The sequence below is a fragment of the Phoca vitulina genome, unplaced genomic scaffold (genome assembly GCF_004348235.1).
Source record: "Phoca vitulina isolate PV1807 unplaced genomic scaffold, GSC_HSeal_1.0 scaffold38, whole genome shotgun sequence".
Lineage (NCBI taxonomy): Eukaryota > Metazoa > Chordata > Mammalia > Carnivora > Phocidae > Phoca > Phoca vitulina.
The window spans coordinates 5,523,482-5,546,068 of NW_022589741.1; the positions used below are offsets into that span (position 1 = coordinate 5,523,482).

Sequence of the window (22,587 nt, forward strand, 5' to 3'; positions counted from 1 at the left end):
AGTTAATAAATGTTTACTAGGCAAATACTATTCAGTACAGTTACCGGGCTGTGTTGCCTTACAGAGATTAATTAATTGCTTAGGGATGTTATAATATAGCAGATGTTGCAGTTAAGAGAATGTTGTAAGGACTGTAAGAGAGGGGCACAGGGTGTTACAGCAGAGGAACGTGATTGGACATTTCATCATTGGTCAGGTGCCTGAAAGTGTCATATAAGCCACAAGTAAAAATGATACACAGTTATATCAGTGTTTACTTATTTACCATAGTTTGATAAGAAAATGTTAAACTCCTCATAAGAAACCGCTAAATATATAGAAAATAATCAGATATATATATGACTTGCAACCTGTTCATAGCTTATAACAAAAAACATTATATGCCGTTTTAAGATTGTTAATATTGTGTGATTGTTAATAGTGTGATTTGCTGAAAATAAGAGACAGTTTTTAAATGTCCTTTTGTTGCCTTCAAGAATATATCCATTAATACTGAATTTTTAGGACCTCTAATAAATAAAACTGGAAATATTACAGCCTTACATATTTATGCCACAAATGCTTTTGTATGATATGAAAGTAATTTGGTTTTCAAAGCCAAATACCCTCCTTACAATCTTTTTTTTTTTTTTTTTGAAAGAAAGAGTGCACGATTTGGGAGGGGGGACAGAGGGAGAGGGACAAGCAGGCTCCCTGCTGAACAGGACCCTGGGATCATGACCTGAGCCGAAGGCCGATGCTTAACTGACTGAGCCACCCAGGGGCCCCATCCTCCTTACAATCTTAGGTTATTCTAATGAGTTCATTCTTTGTAAAGTACCAAGAAACTTTGGATCATTTTAGGTCTAGTGCCAGAAATTGTGAATTATTAAGGATAGGATGGATGATTGTTTTTGCTATATATTCCCATAAGGATCGGCCAACTTCTTTTGTAAAGGGACCAGTCAATGTTTTTGACTTTTCAGGCTATATAGTTTCTGTCTCAGTTATTCAGCTCTGCTGGTGTAACATGGAAGTAGCCTTAGACAGTATGTAAATGAACGGACATGACTGTGGCCCAGGAAAACTTTAGTTCCAGAAACAGGCAGCTGGCTGCATTTTGCCCATGGGCCATGGTTTGCTAATCCCTGCTCCATGAGAAAGTGATTAGTTCATAGTAGTGTCCCATATGGGATTATTTATATAGCTGCAATTCCAAGTGTTCTTATGTTTCTTAAGATTTATATGTTTTTATTTGTTTGTTTATTTTTAAATAGGAGCACCCAGACTAAAATGTCAAGAACTCTTGAATTATATCATGGATACAGTGAAAGATTCATTTAATGGTGCCGTTTATGGAGCGGATTGTAGCAACATTCTGCTCAAGGACGTTCTCTCAGTGAGGAAATATTGGTGTGAAATATCTCAGCAACAGTGGCTAGGTATGTTTTGAAGTTTGTTATTTGTGAATTTTTTCTGTGAAATGAAATGTCACTAAAAGATTGGTCAGAATCTGTATCCCCCAAGTGACCTTGCAGTTTAACAGTATCTTAGTAAAATTGAATACTTCAGAATCCAACCCTTAGTTTCCTTTATTATGGACTTCCTAAGTGATTGTCTCGATCAGAACTGGAACGACACAATTGAAAGAAGCCATCCCTGTCCTCGAGTCTTTCACAGGCCAGTGGCGGAAGAAACGAGTAAACCAAAAATTACAATGCACTATAATATAGGTATGTTTGGGCTCAGTGAGTTCTCAGATCAATGACATTAAACAACCATGATTAAAGATAAAGAAGAAAACCAAGAAGGAGAGGAGGTGTCATAAAAGTGAAAGCAGCAGAGTTTCAGGTTGGAAGGCGTATGGCATTTTAAGTGTGGTAGAAATGATAAAACACAGACGTATCCATTGGATTAGGCATTTAGCAGGTCACTTGTAAGGTATAATAGGGGTCAAAAATAGTAGACTAGGATGTATAGGACCCAGGGACTATAACGTAAGTAGAGTGGGTGGCAGGGAGGAATCTACTGTTTCTGACTTCTAGGTGAAAGGTACTGAGGAACCACAAAGGAAGGAACTTATGGTCAGAGACTGAAACATTAGAGTTTATTGATTTCAGAGGTGGAGCATTTCTGTCTCTGCGTGGGTTCAATGGGTGAAAATGGGATTTGGCTTTAATGAAGTGACTCTAAGCCATATGTCAAAGTCTTCTAATACAGCCACCTCTGAAAATCTAGAAGCTCAGTGTTTTTCATGGAAAGTATTTAAAATAAATTATGCTAATGAAATGAAAAGACACTTGTCTGTATTGTTTATTGTCAGTTTCTCATTTCAAAACAAGGTATGTGTGGGTGGTAAAACCGAGACCTAACCAGGGCCCTGCAGTATATTCTGTTCCCACATGAATGAAAAGCCTTCTTAGCTGTTACATGAATTTCTTAGGTGTCATCCCGCCCTTTGTTGTTCTTAGTGCGAGGGAGGCTGTGTCCCAAACTTGACCCTCACAACAAGTTTAGCAGAGAATAGGCTAGTGATATCCAGGACACTGTGACACGTCTCTCACCACCATGGTCCATCCTAAATATACAGGAGGTTTGCGTATTTTTGATTAGTCCTTCTAACCACAGGACTCACCGAAACAAAGGCAGTCCTTGCTGTAGTCGCCATACTATGTCTCACATGTTCTCTGAAATCCTCTTTCTATTTTTGAGCATATTACTATCACTTCTCATAACCGGCCCTTTGGTTGAATTATCTTGCTAGTTAGCTCCCTTCTCTGAAACTTGATTCTCTAGTGAGGATTGTACTGAAGAAGTGAAGTTTTTGTTCAAAATACATCTTTGGTAGAGGTGTTGATGGAACCCACAGTTAGAGGTAAGATTGTCTAAAGGGAGAGTTTTGAGTGGGATGAGAAGATGCCCTGAGGCCAAGCCAAATATAAAGTTTAGAATTAGCTTATTGATTTCTGCAAAAAGCTCTGCTCAAATTTTGGTAGGGATTGCACTGAATCTATTGAACACTGAAGGAAGTGTTCTAAAGGAAAGATTCATAGCAGCTATATTCTCAGTTTTGAAGGGGGAAAAACACTATTGATATAAAAATCTAATAGAAACAGAAGAAAAGGAAAATCTATGCATAGATGAAAACAACAGTAAGCAGTAAAGGAGACTAAGACAGAGTTACATCAAATTGGGCACTTAAAACATCCGACCTCATTAGCTGGGGAAGCCCCGGCTGGAGTCTCGATTGGGAGGGCCTGGGCAGAGCGTCCTCCCCACAAGCGAGACTTCCAACTGACCATCCCCATAAGGGCTGTATTTGTAGGGCAGAGGACAGGGTTTGGAGTTAAACATTTGTTTGCGTACGTGCAGTTTGGAGCTAGTCACATTCCTGTATTATCATGTCTTTACATATTCAAGGAGCCTGGGCTAGGTGTGTTTGCCTCCCCTCCCAGATTCCATTGCTGATGGGGGGACAGCCCAGCCTGGAGCTGGAGGGGATGTAAGGCAAAATTTATAGCTCTTGGTGTCCAGACCAGAAAGGCCACTTCTGACCTGGAAGCCAGCTCCCAAGGTCACTTATGCAGCACAAGTCTCACAAACAACATTCCTTAGCCTGCCTGTGCACGTGCAGGTCGGGTCGGTCACGCGGGCCAAACCACAGAAACCTCCATCCATACCAGATAGGAAGGACAGACTTCACAACCACATGGAGTCTTTTAATCTGTGAACATGATGTATCTCTATATTTGTTTAGGTCTTTTTTGACTTAAAGAAATCAGTGTTTTATGATTCTTAGCATACAGAATTTATATATTTTTATTAGATTTATATTGCAGTAGTTTGTAAATTGTGTAGTTTTTAAAAAATTTCGGTTTCCATATTCATTGCTGTCATACAGGTGGTTTTTGTGTTATTAATGTTGTGTTCTGGGACCTTGCTAAAATCACTTATTAAATCCAGGAGCTCTTTTGTAGCTTCCGTGGGATTTTTCTCTTTAGACAGCCATATATTATCTGCATTTTATCCCTTCATTTCTGAGCCATGTGACTTCCACTTAATTTTTTCTGCTGTATTATATTGGCGGGGACCTTCAGTATGATTTGTTTAAATGGTAAAATGTACATGACATAAAATTTACTATTTTAACCATTTTTAAGTATATAGTTCAGTGGCATTAAGTATATCCACATTGTTGTGCAACCATCACCTTCTGTTTCCAACACTTGTTCATCTTCCCGAACTGAAATGCTGTCCTCCTTAAACAACAACTCCCCCCCCCCCCCCCCCCCCCCCCAGCCCTTGATGATCCTCCTGCTTTCTGTATGTGTGAGCTTGACTACTCTGGCTGCCTCCTGTAAGTGAGGTCCTAACAGTGTTTGTCCTTTTGTGAATGCCTCATTTCACTCCTGTCTTCAGTGTTCATCCATGTTGTAGTGCATCTCGGAGTTTACTTCCTTTTTAAGACTGACTTGTACGTGTTTACTGCATTTTGATTATCCATTCATCTGTCATTGGACACTTGAGTGGTTTCTACCTTTTGGCTCTTATGGATAATACTTTATGAACATGAGTGTACACATAGCTCTTTGAGTCCTTTCTTCAATCCTTTTGGGTATTTATCCAGAGGTGGAATTGCTGCATCATAGACTAATTCTGTGTTTAATTTATTGGGGAACCCCCACACTGTTTCCCACAAGGTCTGCATCCCCTGCCCGTTTTATGGACGCACCAGGAATCACAGGTGTTCAGTTTCTTCACGTCCTTACCAACACGTACTCTTTTTCTTGTGTTGATGTCAGCCATCCTAATGTGAATGTGTGTGAAGTGGTATCTCATTGGGGTTTTGATCTGCATTTCCTTAATGACTAGTGATGTTGAATATTTTGCATGCTAACTGGCCATTTGTATATCATCTTTGGGAAAGAAACACATTTTTTGCCCAGTTTTTAATTGGGCAAATTTAATTGGGTTGTTTTGTTGTTGTTGAAATGTAGGAGTTTTTTATATATTCTGTATATTAACTCCTTATCAGATGGATGGTTTGCACATACTTTCTTGCGTTTCATGGGTTGCCTTTAATTCTGATGGTAGTGTCCTTTGATATACGAAAGTTTTAAATTTGATGAGTACAAGTAATCTGTATAATTTTTTTGTTACCTTGGTCTTTGGTGTCATTTCCAAGAGATCATTAACAAATCCAACATCATAAAACTTTTCCTCTGTGTTTTCTTCTTGGAGTTTTGTAGTTTTTCCTCCGGTATAATTTTGAATAGGAGTGGTGAGAGCACACCTTGTTCTATTCTTGGTTTTAGGGAGAAGCATTCACTGTTTAACCATTAAACATGATAGTAGCTATCAGTATGGGTTGACGACTTTCTCTTCAGTTTCTCGTTCCTCATGGTTTTTATCATGAATGGATGTTGAATTTTGTTAAATTTCTTTCTTCATCTGTTGAGATAATCCTATGGGTTTTTCTTTAGTCTCTTGATAGGATAAATTACACTGATGAATTTTTCATAGGTTAAGTCAACCTTGTGTTCCCAGGATGTACTCCACTAGGGCATGATGTATTATCCTTTTTATATATTACTAGATTGAATTTGGAGGGCGTTGTTGAAGGTTTTTAACTATGAATTCAGTTTCTTTAATAGATACAGGAATATTTAGTTTATTTCTTTTTCAGTTAGCTTTGGTAATTTGGTTAAGAATTTGTACATTTTACCTAAGTTGTCGAATATAGGAACGTAAAGTTGTTCTCAGATGTTATTGCCTTTTTATCCTTTTAATGTGTGTAGGCTCTGTAGTGGTATTGTCTCTTTCATTATTGATTACCTCATCTTATTATTAGTTCTTTTCCTATATTTATTTTGAGTTTAATTTGTTCTCTAGTTCCTTAAGATAGAAGCTTAGGTCATTGATTTGAGAGCTTCTTCCTTCATATGTGCATTTAATATAATAAAGTTTTCTCTAAACACTGCTTTGTTGTATTTCACACATTTTGACAATGTTATATTTTCATTTTTCTTCAGTTTAAAATATGTTCTAGTTTTTTTTTTTTGAGAGTTCTTTAACCTCTGGATTATTTGGAAGTATGTTGTTTAATTTCCAATTTTGGGGGGGTATTTTCGTGGTTTTTTGTTTTGTTTTCCCTTTTATAGTTTTCAGTCTAATTACATTATGGTCAGAGAACATACTTTTTATCATCTAAGTTATTTACAGTTGTTATGATTTCTTTTATGACCCAGGATAAGGTCTGACTTGGTGAGTACTCCATATCCATTTGAAAAGAATGTGTATCTGCTGTTGTTGGGTGAATTATTCTATGCATGGCAATTAGAGTCTGTTGGTTGATGATGTTCAGTTCTGTAAGAGACTGGTGTGAAAGCGTGAGTGACAAGTGAGAAAAGGATTAGCAAATACAGCACTTTCAAAAGCTTTGATTTTAAGGAGAAGGGAAAGAGGATCGATCCTGTTAAAGATGGGAGTGACTGGAGTATATATAAGCGTAATGGGAAGGAGTCCATGGAGAGAGAGTGGTTGAATACACAGGAAAATGGACTCTGTGTTTTCTTTTTTAGAATTTATTTATTTATCTTTATCTTTTTAGAGAGAGCACGTACGCACAGGAGCGGGGTTGGGGGGGAGGGGGCAAAGGGAGAGAGAGAGAGAATCCTAGGCAGGCTCCATGCCCAGTGTAGAAGCCGACACAGGGCTCGATCACACCACCCTGAGATCATGACCTGAGCGGAAATCAAGAGTCGGATGCTTAACCAACTGAGCCACCCAGGCGCCCTTCTGTGTTTTCTGAGAATAAGGGGTTCCAAAGTAAGAGCCCTAGGATTTTCCCACGGAGGAAGGTAGTTTTTCTAATAAGGTAGGAAGGAAGAAATATTAAAAACCTTTAGTGGCTTTCCTGTACAACTAGGATAAAATATGGACTCCTTTTCTAGGCCTTGGAGGCACTGGGTAATTTTGCTTCTGCCTACCTATCTGACCATCGTAACTAAGAGCCACCCCCATCTTGTGGATTTCTGTGTTCTAGCTACAGTGGCCTTTCTTCACATTCTCTAACCCAGTGGTTCCAGACATTTTCTTAAAAACAGACTTTATTTTAGAGCAATTTCACGTTCGTAGCAGAATTGAGCAGGAAGTAGAGAGTTCCCAGGAACCCGCCCCCCGTCACACATGCATAGTTTCTTCTGCTGTCAACATTCTGCCCCAAAGTGACACATGTGCTTCAGTCAGTGAACCTATGCTGACACCTCATCTCACCCAAAGTTCAGAGTTTGCATTAGGATCACTCTTGGTGGTGTAGATTCTATAGATTTTGACAAATGTACAGTAACATGTATTTACCATTAAAGCGTCATATAGAATAGTTTCACTGCCCTGGAAGTCCTTGTGTTCTGCCTGTTCATCCTTCCCCTCCTGCTGATCCCTAGCAACCAGTGATCTTCTTACAGTCTCTCTAATTTTGCCTTTTGCAGAATGTCATATAGTTGGCGTCGTACAATATGTAGTCTTCCCACATGGGCTTCTTTTACTTAGTAAAATGTGTTTAAGTTTTCTCCATGTTTTTTTGTGGCTTGATAGCTGATTTTTCTTTAGCACCAAATAATATTTCATTGTCTGCACGTACCACAGTTTAATTATCCGTTCATTTACTGAAGGACATCTTGATTGCCTCCAAATTGTGGCACTTATGAATGAAGCTGCTGTAAACATCTGCGTACAGATTAAGTTTTCAATTCATTTGGGTAAATACCAAGAAGTGTGATTGCTGGATCGTATGGTAAAAGTATGTTTAGTTTTTTCAGAAGCTTCCAAAGCTGTCTTCCAAAGTGGCCATTGTTGATTTCTATATTAAATATCAGTAAAGCTTGATTTATTTATTTATTTATTTTTAATTTTTAAAAGATTTATTTATTTATTTATTTGACAGAGAGAGAGAGAGAGCAAGAGAGGGAACACAAGCAGGGGGAGTGGGAGAGGGAGAAGCAGGCTTCCCACTGAGCAGGGAGCCCGATGCGGGGCTCCATCCCAGGACCCTGGGATCATGGCCTGAGCCGAACGCAGACGCTTAACCGACTGAGCCACCCAGGTGCCCCAAGCTTGATTTTTTCAAACAGTTTATTTAAGAGAGAGAGAAAGAGCGTGTGCACGCGCTCGTGTTTACAGGCAGGGGGCCGGAGGGAAGGGCAGAGGGGGAGGGAGAAGCAGATCCCATGTTGAGCAGGGAGCCCAATGCAGGGCTTGATCCCAAGACCTTGAGATCATGACCTGAGATGAACAAAGACAGACACTCAACTGACAGAGCCACCCAGGTGCCCCTAAAAGTTGATTTTTATTTGTAATTAATTTTAATTTAAAAAGTAAGAGTTCTAGTATTTCCTTCTGACAATGCTATGGATCATCTCACGCCCTCAATTTCGAGAGTGCAAGCCCTTTCTTCCCTTGTGGCGTTTGTCCTTCTCTTGTCAGAGGCTCCCCTTTGTATGGCTGCTTTCTTCTCCTCCTACAGGTCTTGGCTTAAATGTCACTGCCATTTTCTGATTGCCCTTTCTAAATTTGTTCTTCTCTTTATTTCTACCATAGTGCCCTGTCTCCTTCATAGTGCTTTTGTGAAAATCAGTGACATACTTCTCAATTCATGGGTCAAAGAAAAAGTCTCAAAGGAAATCAAAGTATACTTGGAACTGGATGAAAATGAAAAAATACAACATGTCAAAATTTGTAGAATGCAGCTAAAGTTATGTTGAGAGGGTAATTTAGAGCACTAACTGCCTATATTACAAAAGAGGGAAAAATCTCAAATCCATAATCTTAACTTCCATCTCAAGAAACTAGAAAAACAAAACAAAAACTTCGAAGCAAGCAGAAGAGCAGAAATCACTGAAATTGAAAACAGAAAAACGGAAGAGAACGTTTAATGAAATAGCTGAATCTTTGAAAACATCAATCAAATCTAGAACAGCTCGTAAAAGTGACTAAGATAAAAAAGAGGACACAAATTGCTGAGAGTAGGAAGGAAATGGATATAATTGCCATCTTTTATTAGAAGAATATTAAGAGCATGCTCTGAACAACTCTGCACGTAAATTTGACCACCGAATTTACATGGGCAGCTCCTTAAAACTACTCCCTGGCAGAACTCAACCAGTATGAAATGGGTAATTTGAATAGTTCTGTAGCTATTAAAGAAATTGAATCCATGATTTAAAACCTTTCGTAAAAGAGGGGCGCCTGAGTGGCTCAGTTGGTTAAGTGTCTGCCTTTGGCTCAGGTCATGATCCCAGGGTCCTGGTATCGAGCCCCGCATCGGGCTCCCAGCTCAATGGGAAGCCTGCTTCTCCCTCTCCCACTCCCCCCGCTTGTGTTCCCTCTCTCACTGTCTCTTTCTCTGTCAAATAAATAAAATCTTTTAAAAAACCCAAAAAAACCTTTCCTAAAAGAAGTTGGGAACAGGATAAGGATGTCTGCTCTCACCAAACCTATGAGGTTCTAGCGAGGGCAGCTAGGCAAGGAACGGAAGTGAAAGGTATGCAGATTGGAAAGGAAGAAAGAAAATTGTTCCTGTTTGCAGGTAGCATGATTGTCTATGTATAAACTCCCAAGGAATCTACAGTTAACTGAATTTTATTAACTCCAGAAGCCCTTTTTATTATGTTCCTTCACTGTTTTTCGAGCTTTTTTGTTGTTGAGTTTGTGGAGGAAGTGAATTCACCTGGAGGCATGTCCTACAGCTTTTTTTTTTTTGAAGAAGTTGAACTGTGCACTTCTGAGACTTTCACTGAATGTCTTATACCAGTTTTTCTTAACCACTTACTAGGATAGTATGTGGGATTCTGGGAGAATTGGGATCATATCCCACAACTAATAAAAGGCCTAAAACTTGAGCTTTAATTGAAGACCATTGGCACTCTCATTTCACCTCTCTGCTCCTATCAGGTAGTAAGAGGGAAATGATCAAGATAACTGCTCCTGTTTTTTCTTTTTTCTTTTCTTTTTTTTTTTAAGATTTTATTTATTTATTAGAGAGCAGTAGCGGGGCGGGGGGGAGGGCCAGAGGAAAGGGAAGGGGCAAGCAGATGCCCCACTGAGGGCAGAGCCTGATGTGGGGCTGGATCCCAGGACCCTGAGATCATAACCTGAGCCAAAGTCAGACGCTTAACCGACTGAGCCACCTAGGTGCCCACCCCTCTCCGCACCCACCTCCCCGCCGTCGCTCCTGTTTTCTTGTTTCCACACATCTGTGTATTAACTCACAGTTTTTAACGATTTAGGTATTGTAGTGACAGAACTTTGGGAAGCACTGATGCAGAGTTGTATAAATTAATGTCAGATATGATGGGAATCATTTGAACAATCATTTTCCTTACTATAATGTTTGAGGTATTTATATTGTCCTTATTCTTTCATATTTGAAATCTGATTTTAAATTATTTCTGCAGAATTATGTGATACATACAATTGAAAAGAAAGATACCCATAGGTGTTACTCACTCACTTTACCAGCCAAGGACTTTCTTTTTATTTATATGGGGAGCAAATCCTGCATTAGCAGCTTTGGTTTTCCTGGTTCTGAGAGAGGATTCTCAGTGCATCTCAACATTTCTGCATGTTTTAGGAGCAGACCCTGACTGCTTTCATTCCTGACTGTTTTTTTTAAGTATAGTGAACCTTGGAAGGTGGAGATGGTGACAGAGATGATGGCTTCCTCAGAGCCACCTGTGGGTCACAGAAGGCTTGAGGGCTCTCACTGTTTGCACGGCTCTCACCTACCGCTCTTCATGTTGCCTTGGGGATTGAGGAATCTATGCAAAAAGGAAGGTACTCAAGCAGGAATAGAATGTCTTCTGCCAGCATCCATGAAACTGGCATTCTGATCCCTTAGGTTACAAGTAGAATAAAATCTCAGCCCCCTGACGGTGTTCTTGATACATTTTACACTTGTTACCTGTTCTCTTAGACCTAGAGGAAGGGACACAGATGTAGAGCAGTTAAGCAGCTTGTCTGAGGGCTGGCTGCACATACTTCCTAGCCGAAAGTCGTTCCTCTCTTGAAGGCAGTTTATATAAAATAAAAGCAAATATTGATGTGAAACTTTTACCATATTAAATGTAAATTATTATAATTTTAAATCTTTTTCTTTGGGATTACTAAAATTTATTTAAAAAGATTTATTTATTTATTTTAAATTTTACTATGTTATGTTAGTCACCATACATCATTAGTTTTTTTTTTTTTAATGTTTTATTTATTTATTCATGAGAGTCGGAGAGAGAGAGAGAGGCAGAGGCAGAGGGAGAAGCAGGCTCCCCGCCTAGCAGGGAGCCCGATGCAGGACTCGATCCCAGGACCCTGGGATCATGACCTGAGCCGAAGGCAGACGCTTAACCATCTGAGCCACCCAGGCGCCCCAATACATCATTAGTTTTTGATGTGATACACGATCCATTGTTTTTGTATAACACCCAGTGCTCCATGCAGTACGTGCCTTCCTTAATACCCATCACCGGGCTAACCAATCCCCCCTCCCCCCTCCCTTCTAGAACCCTCAGTTTGTTTCTCAGAGTCCATAGTCTCTCATGGTTCATCTCTCCTTCCAATTCCCCCCCCCTCATTTTTCCCTTCCTTCTCCTAGTGTCCTCCATGCTATTCCTTATGTTCCACAAATAAGTGAAACCATATGATAATTGACTTTCTCTGCTTGACTTATTTCACTTAGCATAATCTCCTCCAGTCCCATCCATGTTGATGTAAAAGTTGGGTATTCATCCTTTCTGACGGCTGAGTAATATTCCATTGTATATATGGACCACATCTTCTTTATCCATTCATCTGTTGAAGGGCATCTCGGCTCTTTCCACAGTTTGGCTATTGCAGACATTGCTGCTATGAACATTGGGGTGCATATGGCCCTTCTTTTCACTACATCTGTGTCTTTGGGATAAATACCCAGTAGTGCAATTGCTGGGTCATAGGGTAGCTCTGTTTTTAAATTTTTGAGGAACCTCCACACTGTTTTCCAAAGTGGCTGTACCAACTTGCATTCCCACCAACAGTGTAAGAGGGTTCCCCTTTCTCCACAACCTCTCCAACATTTGTTGTTTCTTTCCCTGTCCATTTTTGCTATTCTAACTGGTGTAAGGTGGTATCTCAATGTGGTTTTGATTTGGATTTCCCTGATGGCTAATGATGATGAACATTTTTTCATATGTCTGTTAGCCATTTGTATGTCTTCTTCAGAGAAGTGTCTGTTCATCTCTTCTGCCCACTTTTTGACTTGATTATTTGATTTTTGGGTGTTGAGTTAGAGAAGTTCTTTATAGATCTTGGATACCAGCCCTTTATCTGTAGTGTCATTTGCAAATATCTTCTCCTATTCTGTGGGTTGCCTCTTTGTTTTATTGACTGTTTCCTTTGCTGTGCAGAAGCTTTTTATCTTGATGAAGTCCCAAAAGTTCATTTTTGCTTTTATTTCACTAGCCTGTGGAGATGTATCTTGAAAGAAGTTGCTGTGGACGATGTCAAAGAGGTTACTGCCTATGTTTTCCTCTAGGATTTTGATGGATTCCTGTCTCACATTGAGGTGTTTCATCCTTTCTGAGTTTATCTTTGTGAATGGTGTTAGAGAATGGTCAGGTTTCATTCTTCTGCATGTGGCAGAAGAATTTTCCCAGCACCATTTATTGAAGAGACTGTCTTTTTTCCATTGCATGTTTTTTCCTGCTTTGTCAAAGATTATTTGACCATAGAGTTGAGGGTCCATATCTGGGCTCTCTATTCTGTTCCATTGGTCTGTATGTCTGTTTTTGTGCCAGTACCATGCTGTCTTGGCGATCACAGCTTCGTAATATAGCTTGAAATCAGGCAACGTGATGCCCCCAGCTTTGTTTTTCTTTTTCAACATTTCCTTGGCGATTCGGGGTCTTTTCTGATTCCATACAAATTTTAGGATTGTTTGTTCCAGCACTTTGAAAAATGTCATTAGAATTTTGATTGGGATGGCATTGAAGGTATAGATTGCTCTGGGTAGCATAGACATTTTAACAATGTTTATTCTTCCGATCCACGAGCATGGAATATTTTTCCATCTTTTTGTGTCTTCTTCAATTTCTTTCACGAGTGTTTTGTAGTTCCTAGAGTATAGATCCTTTACCTCTTTGGTTAGGTTTATTCTGAGGTATCTTATGGTTTTTGGTGCTATTGTAAATGAAATCGTTTCTCTAATTTCTCTTTCTACAGTTGCATTGTTAGTGTATAAGAAAGCAACTGATTTCTGTGCATTGATTTTGTATCCTGCCACATTACTGAATTGCTGTATGAGTTCTAGTAATTTGGGGGTGGAGTCTTTTGGGTTTTCCACATAAAGTATCATGTCATTTGCGCAAAGAGAGAGTTTGACTTCTTCTTTGCCAATTTGAATACCTTTTATTTCTTTTTGTTGTCTGATTGCTGTTGCTAGGACTTCTAGTACTATGTTGAACAGCAGTGGCGAGAGTGGGCACCCTTGACGTGTTCCTGATCTTAAGGGAAAGGCTCTCAGCTTTTCCCCATTGAGGATGATATTCGCTGTGGGTTTTTCATAGATGGATTTTATGAACTTGAGGAATGTTCCCCCATCCCTATACTCTGAAGCGTTTTAATCAGGAAAGGATGTTGTATTTTGTCAAATGCTTTTTCTGCATCAATTGAGAGGACCATATGTGTTCTATCACATTGATTGATTTGCAAATGTTGAACCACCCTTGCATCGCAGGGATAAATCCCACTTGGTCGCGGTGGATGATCCTTTTAATGTATTGTTGGATCCTATTAGCTAGGGTTTTGTTGAGGATTTTGGAATCCATATTCATCAGGGTTATCGGTCTGAAATTCTCCTTTTTGATGGGGTCTTTGCCTGGTTTGGGGATTAAGGTAATGCTGGCCTCATAGAATGAGTTTGGAAGTTTTCCTTCTGTTTCTATTTTTTGAAACAGCTTCAGTAGAATAGGTATTATTTCTTCTTTGAATGTTTGGTAGAATTCCCCAGGGAATCCATCAGGCCCTGGACTCTTGTTTTTTGGGAGGTTTTTGATCACTGCTTCAATCTCGTTACTGGTTATTGGCCTATTCAGGTTGTCAATTTCTTCCTGTTTCAGTCTTGGCAGGTTATAGGTTTCCAGGAAGGCCTCCATTTCATCCAGGTTGCTCAGTTTATTGGCATATAGTTGTTGATAATAATTTCTAATAATTGTTTCTATTTCCTTGGTGTTGGTCGTCATCTCTCCCCTTTCATTCATAATTTTATTAATTTGGGTCCTTTCTCTTTTCTTTTGGATAAGTCTGGCCAGTGGTTTATCGATCTTATTAATTCTTTCAAAGAACCAACTTCTAGTTTCGTTGATCTGATTTACTGTGTTTCTGGTTTCTAATTCTTTGATTTCTGCTCTAATTTTAATTATTTCTCTTCTAATGCATGGCTTAGGCATCGTTTGTTGCTTTTTCTCTAGTTCTTTAAGGTGTAGAGTTAGTTGGTGAATTCGGGATTTTTCTATTTTTTTGAGTGAGGCTTGGATGGCTACGTATTTCCCCCTTAGGACCGCCTTTGCAGTATCCCATAGGTTTTGGACCGATGTGTTTTCATTTTCATTGATTTCCATGAATTGTTTAAGTTCTTCTTTGATTTCCTGGTTGACCCAAACATTCTTGAGCAGAGTGGTCTTTAGCTTCCAAGTGTTTGAATTTCTGCCAAATTTTTTCTTGTGATTGAGTTCCAGTTTTAGAGCATTGTGGTCTGAGAATATGCAGGGAATAATCTTAATCTTTTGGTATCAGTTGAGACCTGATTTGTGACCCAGTATGTGGTCTATTCTGGAGAAAGTTCCATGTGCGCTCGAGAAGAATGAGTATTCTGTTGTTTTAGGGTGGAATGTTCTGTAAATATCTATGAGGTCCATCTGGTCCAGTGTATCATTCAAAGCTCTTGTTTCCTTGTTGATTTTCTGCTTAGATGATCTGTCCATTGCTGAGAGTGGAGTATTGAGGTCTCCTACAATTAACGTATTGTTATCAATATGACTGTTTATTTTGGTTAACAGTTGGCTTATGTAGATGGCTGCTCCCATGTTGGGGGCATAGATATTTACAATTGTTAGATCTTCTTGTTGGATAGACGCTTTAAGAATGATATAGTGTCCTTCTGTGTCTCTAATTACAGACTTTAGTTTAAAATCTAATTTGTCTGATAGAAGAATTGCTGCCCCAGCTTTCTTTTGAGGTCCGCTGGCATGGAAGATGGATCTCCATTCCTTCACTTTCATTCTGGATTTATCTTTAGTGTCAAAATGAGTCTCTTGTAGGGAGCATATGGATGGGTCCTGTCTTTTTATCCAATCTGCAACCCTGTGCTGTTTTATGGGAGCGTTTAGGCCATTCATGTTGAGAATGATTATTGAAAGATATGAATTAATTGTCATCATGTTGCCTGTGAAGACGTTGTTTTTATAGATTGTCCCTGTAAATTTCTGTTGTCTATGACTCTTGGGGTCTTTCTCCTTAATATTTCTTGCAGGGCCGGCTTGGTGGTCACATATTCTTTCAGCTTCTGCCGGTCATGGAAGCTCTGCGTCTCTCCATCCATTCCAAATGAAAGCCTTGCAGGATAAAGTATTCTTGGCTGCATGTTCTTCTCATTTAGTATCCTAAATATGTCTTGCCAGGCCTTTCTGGCTTGCCAGGTCTCTGTGGATAGGTCTGACGTTATTCTGATGTTCCTCCCTCTGTATGTAAGGAATCTCTTCCCCCTAACTGCCTCTAAGATGGTTTCCTTGGTTCTAAGATTTGCGAGTTTTACTATTACATGCCGGGGTGTTGGCCTGTTTTCCTTGATCTTGGGAGGGGTCCTCTCTGCCTCTAGGACGCGAATGTTTGTTTCATTCTCCAGATTAGGGAAGTTCTCAGCTACGATTTGCTTAAATACATCTTTTAGTCCTCTCTCTCTCTCCACTTCCTCCGGGATTCCAATTATTCTGACATTGGAACGCTTCATGGTGACACTTATTTCTCTGATTCTATTTTCATGGATTCTGAGTTGTTTTTCCCTGGCCTCCTCTTTTCCCTTTTTATCTCTTATACTGTCTTCCAGGTCGCTTACTCGTTCTTCTGCCTCAGTACCCTAGCTGTTAGATTATCTAGATTGGATTGGATCTCATTGATAGCATTTTTAAGTTCTGCCAATTCACCTTTAAGTTCTGCCAATTCACCTTTCATTTCTGCCCTTAGAGACTCTATGTTGCCATTAATTGATTTCTCCATTCTAGCCATTGTCTTCACAATTGCTAGCCTGAATTCCATCTCCAACATCTTGGTTATATCTGCATCCATTTGTAAATCTGCAGCTTAAGTCATAATCTCTGAGTCTTTTCTGTTTTGGGGGCTCCTCCTCCTAGTCATTCTGTTGATGGGTGTTTGAGGGAATGTATAGAGTCCAAATTATTGACCAGAACCCAAGCAAGATGCACCTGTTTTCTTGGGACCTTAGGGTTGCTGGTCTCTTGTTTTCCCAGCCTGTCTTCTGAGGGAGGGGCCTGCCGTGCTGTTACTCAGGCAACCCTGTTTGGGCGGAGTTGCCCTGCGCCCCTGTGGCAGGGGATGGGCTCAGCGGGAATCAGTTTTTGGGGCTTTTGTTCTCTGGCGGCTTTCCCTGGTGGCTTTCCGAGTCTCTTCCGCGAGTCACAGCAGAAGAGACCGTTTCCAACCCTCTGCCTCAGAGCAGAGAGACCGCAGTCTGTTCTTCAGTGAGCTCTCCAGGCCACACCGTCTTCGTTTCTGTCCGTGCAGCTATAAACTGCAGCGGCCTGGGTTGTGCACCTCTCCGCAGCACTCCCAGTTCCTGAGAGTGTGACCCCGCCGCTCTGGGTTTCCGTCCTGGGGGCTGCGCTAGAGTCCTTTCCCCGCAGCTACTGGTCTGCGAGTCTGTGCCCCGTCCCCAGCGTGCGAGGCTGTCGCTCGCCGGTGTAGGATCCCCATGGCCAGGCACCCTCCCGCTGCCATTTATCCTCCGATATCTGCCCGTGGAATCACGGCTCCCCGCTTCATACCTCAAAACCAACCGCCTGCGATATTCTGCTTGTAGAGATCCACATCTTCTTACATCTCAGGCTGGTTTCGTGGGTGCTCAGAGTGGTCTGGTAGATATCCAGCTCAATTCTGGGGACCAGTTGAAATAGGGTCCTCTACTCCTCCGCCATCTTTCCCCCCTCCCTAAAAAGATTTATTTAGAGAGTGAGCAAGTGGTCGGGGACACAGAGAGAGAGAGAATCTCAAGCAGACTCCCCACTGAGTGCGAACCCTGATGCGAGGCTCAGTCCCAGGACCCCAAGATCAAGACCTGAGCCGAAACCAAGAGTTGGACACTTAACTGAGTGAGCCACCCAGGTGGCCTAGAATATTGAAATTTAAATTAAATCAGGACCTTTAAGTTAAATGCTTCCATAGTTTTCTTTTTAATAACTGATTTTTTTTTTTTTTTTAAGAATTGTTCTCTGTGTACTTCAGTCTGTACCTTAAACCTGCACAAGACATTAATAGAGTTTTAGTGGCTAGAATAATTCATGCTGTGACTAAAGGATGCTGTTCGCAAACCGATGGATTAAATTCCAAATTTTTGGATTTCTTTTCCAAGGCTATTCAGCATGCAAGGTAATCTAATCTCTTTTTGTTTTGTTTTGTATTGAAAACCTGTTTGATCTTCTTGCAAGACAGTGCTTTAGATCCAGTAACTAAAAATGTTACCAATTAAAAAAAAAACCAAAGTGGCCCATTGTAGTAGAATTAGTAGCTTCCCAAAGAAAGTGTCAGTTCTACCACTTCCTGAATATGCAAAGGCAGACAGAACATGAAAATGATGTTCTTAAGTGGAGGATCAGTGTTGCTTATCTAGTCACAGGAAAAGCTAAATGTCCTCTTAGTAGTTTCATTTCCCCCATTTTTGAAGATAGATATACTAAGCAAAAATAAAATAGGAACATATTTTGGAAGTATCAGTATCTTATATTTGTGTGACATTACCCTATCATGTGAAACATTGTATGAATGGTGGTATTACAAATCAGTTTTGGGTCATTCTGCACAGTGTTTCAGTAGCAGAGAGCAGGAAGGACGTGTCAGCCTCAGATAAGATCTGTTTGGTTTGTTGCTCTGTAGTCCTACTAAGATTTTTTTTTTTCTGAATAGTTCTAAAACTAAGGCTACTGTTACTTGAAGATTAGATATTTTTTTTCTTTGCAGCATGCAACTTCATAACTGCCTTCAATGTTCATTTTTCTGCCCTGTTAAACCAAGCTGAGTCTGTTTATTTTCTGTGACAGACAGGAAAAGAGTTCTGCGGGTCTAAATCACATCTTAGCAGCGTTTATTACCTTCCTCAAGACGTTGGCTGTTAACTTCCGAATTCGAGTGTGTCAACTAGGAGATGAAATTCTTCCTACCTTGCTTTACATTTGGACTCAACATAGACTTAATGATGCCTTAAAAGAAGTAATTATTGAATTATTTCAATTGCAAATTTATGTGCATCATCCAAAGGGAGCCAAAACCCAAGAAAAAGGTATAAAAGTTTTTGCTGTTTTGAATTTGCTTCTTCATTGATACATAGAGGCTTAAGTATGAAGTTTGTATTTTGTGGGAGGTTATGACCTTCCTCTGGATTGCTGTGCTTGGTAATAGTATTAGTCTCGAGGATGTTTCTCACACTTTTTTTTTTAAGAATTTGAAGCTGTGGTAGCAAATCCTGTCATGCCCTACCATCTGTTTAGTACATTCGTAAGTACTATGAGGAACACAGATAAATAGGAGACACTGTTCCCTCTAGGAGCTGATTATGCAGCAGTAGTTAGGTGGTGAAAGGAATTACACAGACCAGAGTGTAAACGAGTTTAGAAAAGCCAGGGACTTACGTGTCTACATACTGCTTTTATTAGGAGGTAAACAGATAAATGTGGACTGCAAACAGTTAGATGAGTCAGTTCCTCAGGAAGATGTGTTCATACTGCCTTAAACCTCATCCTTAATCCAGGCCCCTGTTTCCTGGAAAACCAGAAATGAATGACTTCTCCTCCTTTGATACCTTTATGTTTGTCTTTTACCAAGAGAGTATTATTTGTTAATATGTAGTGCATATTTGAAAGTGGCTAAGAGAGTAGATCTTAAAACTTCTCATCAGAAAGAAAAAACTTTTTTTTTTTTGTAACTATGTAAGGTATGTTAACCAGATGCATTGTGATCATTTCACAATGTATACAAATGCCAAATAATTATGTTGTACACGTGAAATTAATGTTATATGTCAGTTATACCTTAATTAAAAAAAAATCTTAAAAATCTTAAGTGATGTAGCTTCACTCAGTGGACAGGAATTTTATTGGGTGCAACTGGAACCGGATGGGTTCCCTCATGCTCACACTGTGTTTACCTTTGGGTCTGTGCTGGCCTTCGGACAAATTCATCATGGCTTGTTTAAGGCCCTTGTTAGGAAATCAAGCTACACTGAGAAATAGCAGCTAAAATGGAGAAAAACAGTGAGAGCCAATTTTTTTTCAAAAGTAGCTGTCTGTGTTTAATGGGCTTTTCTCATGTAGGAAGTTAGATGTATTTGTAGCCCATGAAACCACTGTAAGTCATAGAATGGTGGATTTTCTTAGGTTTTCGTCTTTCACACAGCTCCTGTCAGGATGAAGATCAGGCTTATTCAGGAGATGACATGATATGTTTAGGGTTTTAGTTAACTGTATATTTAGGATGAATTGAAAATTGGCAGGATGATGAGTCTGCCAGAAACACTCATGTAGTTTTAGGCTACACTAATAGATTTATGGTTCTCTGTGAGAAGTAATAGCTCCTTTGTTACCCATACCAGTCAGATCACAGTGGGCATATCATGTCCACCAGATTTTGTAGAGTCACCATTTCAAGAGGGACATAAGTGGACTGGTGTGTGTTTAGGGATAGATGACTAGAATGAGGAGAAGTCTGGGTAACGTGTTTGTACGCTGAAGGAACTAGTGATGTTTTTCTCTTAATGACATACAGAGAACTTGGTCCTTATATAAATGATGGGACATATTAATTGTATTTGCTTTGGGAGAGAAAAAATTAAGGTTTGATTGGGATTTTGATGGAGTTGATTAGAGAAAGTTAGATCAGATTATAGAAGAATTTTTAACAGATACAGGTAACTGAGTGTGAGCCGGACACCGTTACAAAGGGGAGCCTGCAAGGGTATTGTCTGAAGAGGCCCTAGTACAGAATGGACGGTTGGACCAGTTCCCACCTTAACAGCTGAATGGTTCTTTGGGAGTTGGCAGTGCAAGTGGAGAGTATATGTAAACTATATTTTAATTTTTTGAATTACAGGTGCTTATGAATCAAGTAAATGGAAAAGTATCTTGTATAACTTATATGATCTGCTAATTAACGAGATAAGTCATATAGGAAGCAGAGGAAAATATTCTTCAGGATCTCGTAATGTTGCTGTCAAGGAAAACTTGATTGAGTTGATGGCAGATATTTGTCACCAGGTATAGTAGGTCTTGTCACATTTGGAAGTTTTCCATTAGTTTCCCTTTTAATGGGTTTTTTAAACGTGTGCTCTGATAAAAAGCCTTGTAAAATTACTTTGTATATGTAACTGTTTCTTTCAAAACTCTGTATTTGGAATTGCTGTTCTGACTTAGTAACTATTTTGCACATATGAACTTAGTGAAAACTAGTGATGAATTTTTTTTTTAAGATTTTATTTATTTATTTGTCAGAGCAAGAGAGCGAGCCAGCACAAGCAGGGGGGAGCAGCAGGGAGAGGCTGGCTCCCCACTGAGCAAGGACCCTGGGATGATGACCTGAGCTAAAGGCAGATACTTAACTGACTGAACCACCCAGGCATCCCTGAACTCTTCATTCCTAAAAGATGGTCTATAGGAAATCAGACTATCCTAACCCTAATGTTTCTTGTTTTTTCATTTTTTTCCCTACTGAGTTAAAAATCACATAGCATAAAATTTACTTTTATTTTTAAGATTTTATTTATTTATTTGAGAGAGGGTAGAGAGAGAGAGAGAGTGAGCGAGCATGAGCAGGGGGAGGGGTAGAGGGAGAAGCAGGCTCCCTGCTGAGCAAGAGCCCAATGCGGATCTCGATCCCAGGACCCTGGGATCATGACCTGAGCCGAAGGCAGACACTTAACTGACTGAGCCACCCAGGCGCCCTAAAATTCACTATTTTAAAGTGTACGGTTGAGTGGTTTTTAGTATTTTCACTGTGTTGTACAAGCATCACCACTGTCTAATTCCTGAATATTTCCATTGCCCCCAGGACAGACTATGTACCTGTTAGCGCTCTTTAGCAACCAACCAGTAATCTACTTTCTGTCTCTATTGATTTGCCTACTTTGGACATTTCCTAGAAATGGAACGAAACAACATGTAGTCTTCTTTGTCTGCTGCTTTCACTTAGCACAGTGTTTTCAAGGTTCATCCATGTTGTGCCGAGAATCACTAGTTCATTCCTTTTTATTGCTGGATAATACTCAATTGTATGGATATATTATATTTTGTTTACCCATCTATCAGTTGATGGCTTAATGTTTCTTAAGTAAAACTTTCTTTTCCTCCTCAGAAATTTGGTTAATATCTTGGGTAATTTCACTTGTCAGATATTTTCTTAATGGTAAATATATGATATAATCCCATTTTTTTATCAAAAGAAATTTTAAATTTAATCCCATTGAAAACAGATTTTTGCTTTACTTTTAGATGTCTTAGTGCAAATGTTTCTGGGAAATAAAAGTAATAACATACTTGGTAATATCTGTTTTCTAGAGAGCTACTATAGTCATACAAGGTGTTTGTTACTGTGTTATCATACTTCTGTATTTCTGTAATTTATTACTCTTGCTCTGTGACTTCCCTGTGTCTTCATTTGAGGAGGAACATTTTTTCCCTCATGAAGTATTAAAAAACAGAATCAGTGTGGGGAAAAAAAAAGATTTTCTTTTTGTTATCTTACAGATTTTTAATGAAGATACTAGATCTTTGGAGATTTCTCAGTCTTACACTACCACTCAGAGAGAATTTAATGATTACAGTGCACCTTGCAAAAAGAAGAAAATAGAATTAGGCTGGGAAGTAATAAAAGATCATCTTCAGAAGTCACAGAGTGATTTTGATCTTGTGCCTTGGTAAAATGTTACTGTTTTCTCTTCCACCGTCATTTTAGTCTCATTTAGTTTTTCTCACAAGCCCTCCAGTAGAACGGCCCGGCCATAACTAGGTCAGTTGTCCGCTCTGAAACCAGCCCCTGGTGAAGGGGAAGGTGCTTGCCCGGACCTCTGGCTATCAACCACCAAGGCTTACCTGCTGGGGCCTGGGCCAGGGGGCCACTTTCCTAAGCAGGTAGCCTTAGCAAGGAAGATGGGAGGATGGCTGCCTCGCAGGCATGGAGTGCGCTGAGCTGTACATCTCCACACGAAGAGACTTTAGCATGTATAGCACCTTCTAGTAGAAGTAGATGAGGGAGAAATTAAAGATGGCTTTCAAAAATCACAGAATAATTTGGACCTCGTGCCAC

At 39.8% G+C, this 22,587-nt stretch overlaps 1 protein-coding gene across 6 annotated transcripts in view; it reads left to right on the plus strand.

The window, feature by feature from the left end:
• Window positions 1-22,587, plus strand: part of ATM (ATM serine/threonine kinase) — a 124,475-nt gene that overhangs the window by 8,398 nt on the left and 93,490 nt on the right. For 5 of the 6 annotated variants that reach the window (XM_032427692.1, XM_032427694.1, XM_032427693.1 and 2 more), the window contains 5 exons: window positions 1,257-1,421; window positions 17,502-17,667; window positions 18,336-18,574; window positions 20,380-20,543; window positions 22,029-22,198. In XM_032427692.1, the coding sequence (XP_032283583.1) occupies window positions 1,257-1,421; window positions 17,502-17,667; window positions 18,336-18,574; window positions 20,380-20,543; window positions 22,029-22,198 (904 nt within the window). Of the gene's footprint in view, window positions 1-1,256; window positions 1,422-10,158; window positions 10,813-17,501; window positions 17,668-18,335; window positions 18,575-20,379; window positions 20,544-22,028; window positions 22,199-22,587 lie in introns of those variants that run through there. The other variant, XM_032427695.1, reaches the window with a different exon arrangement.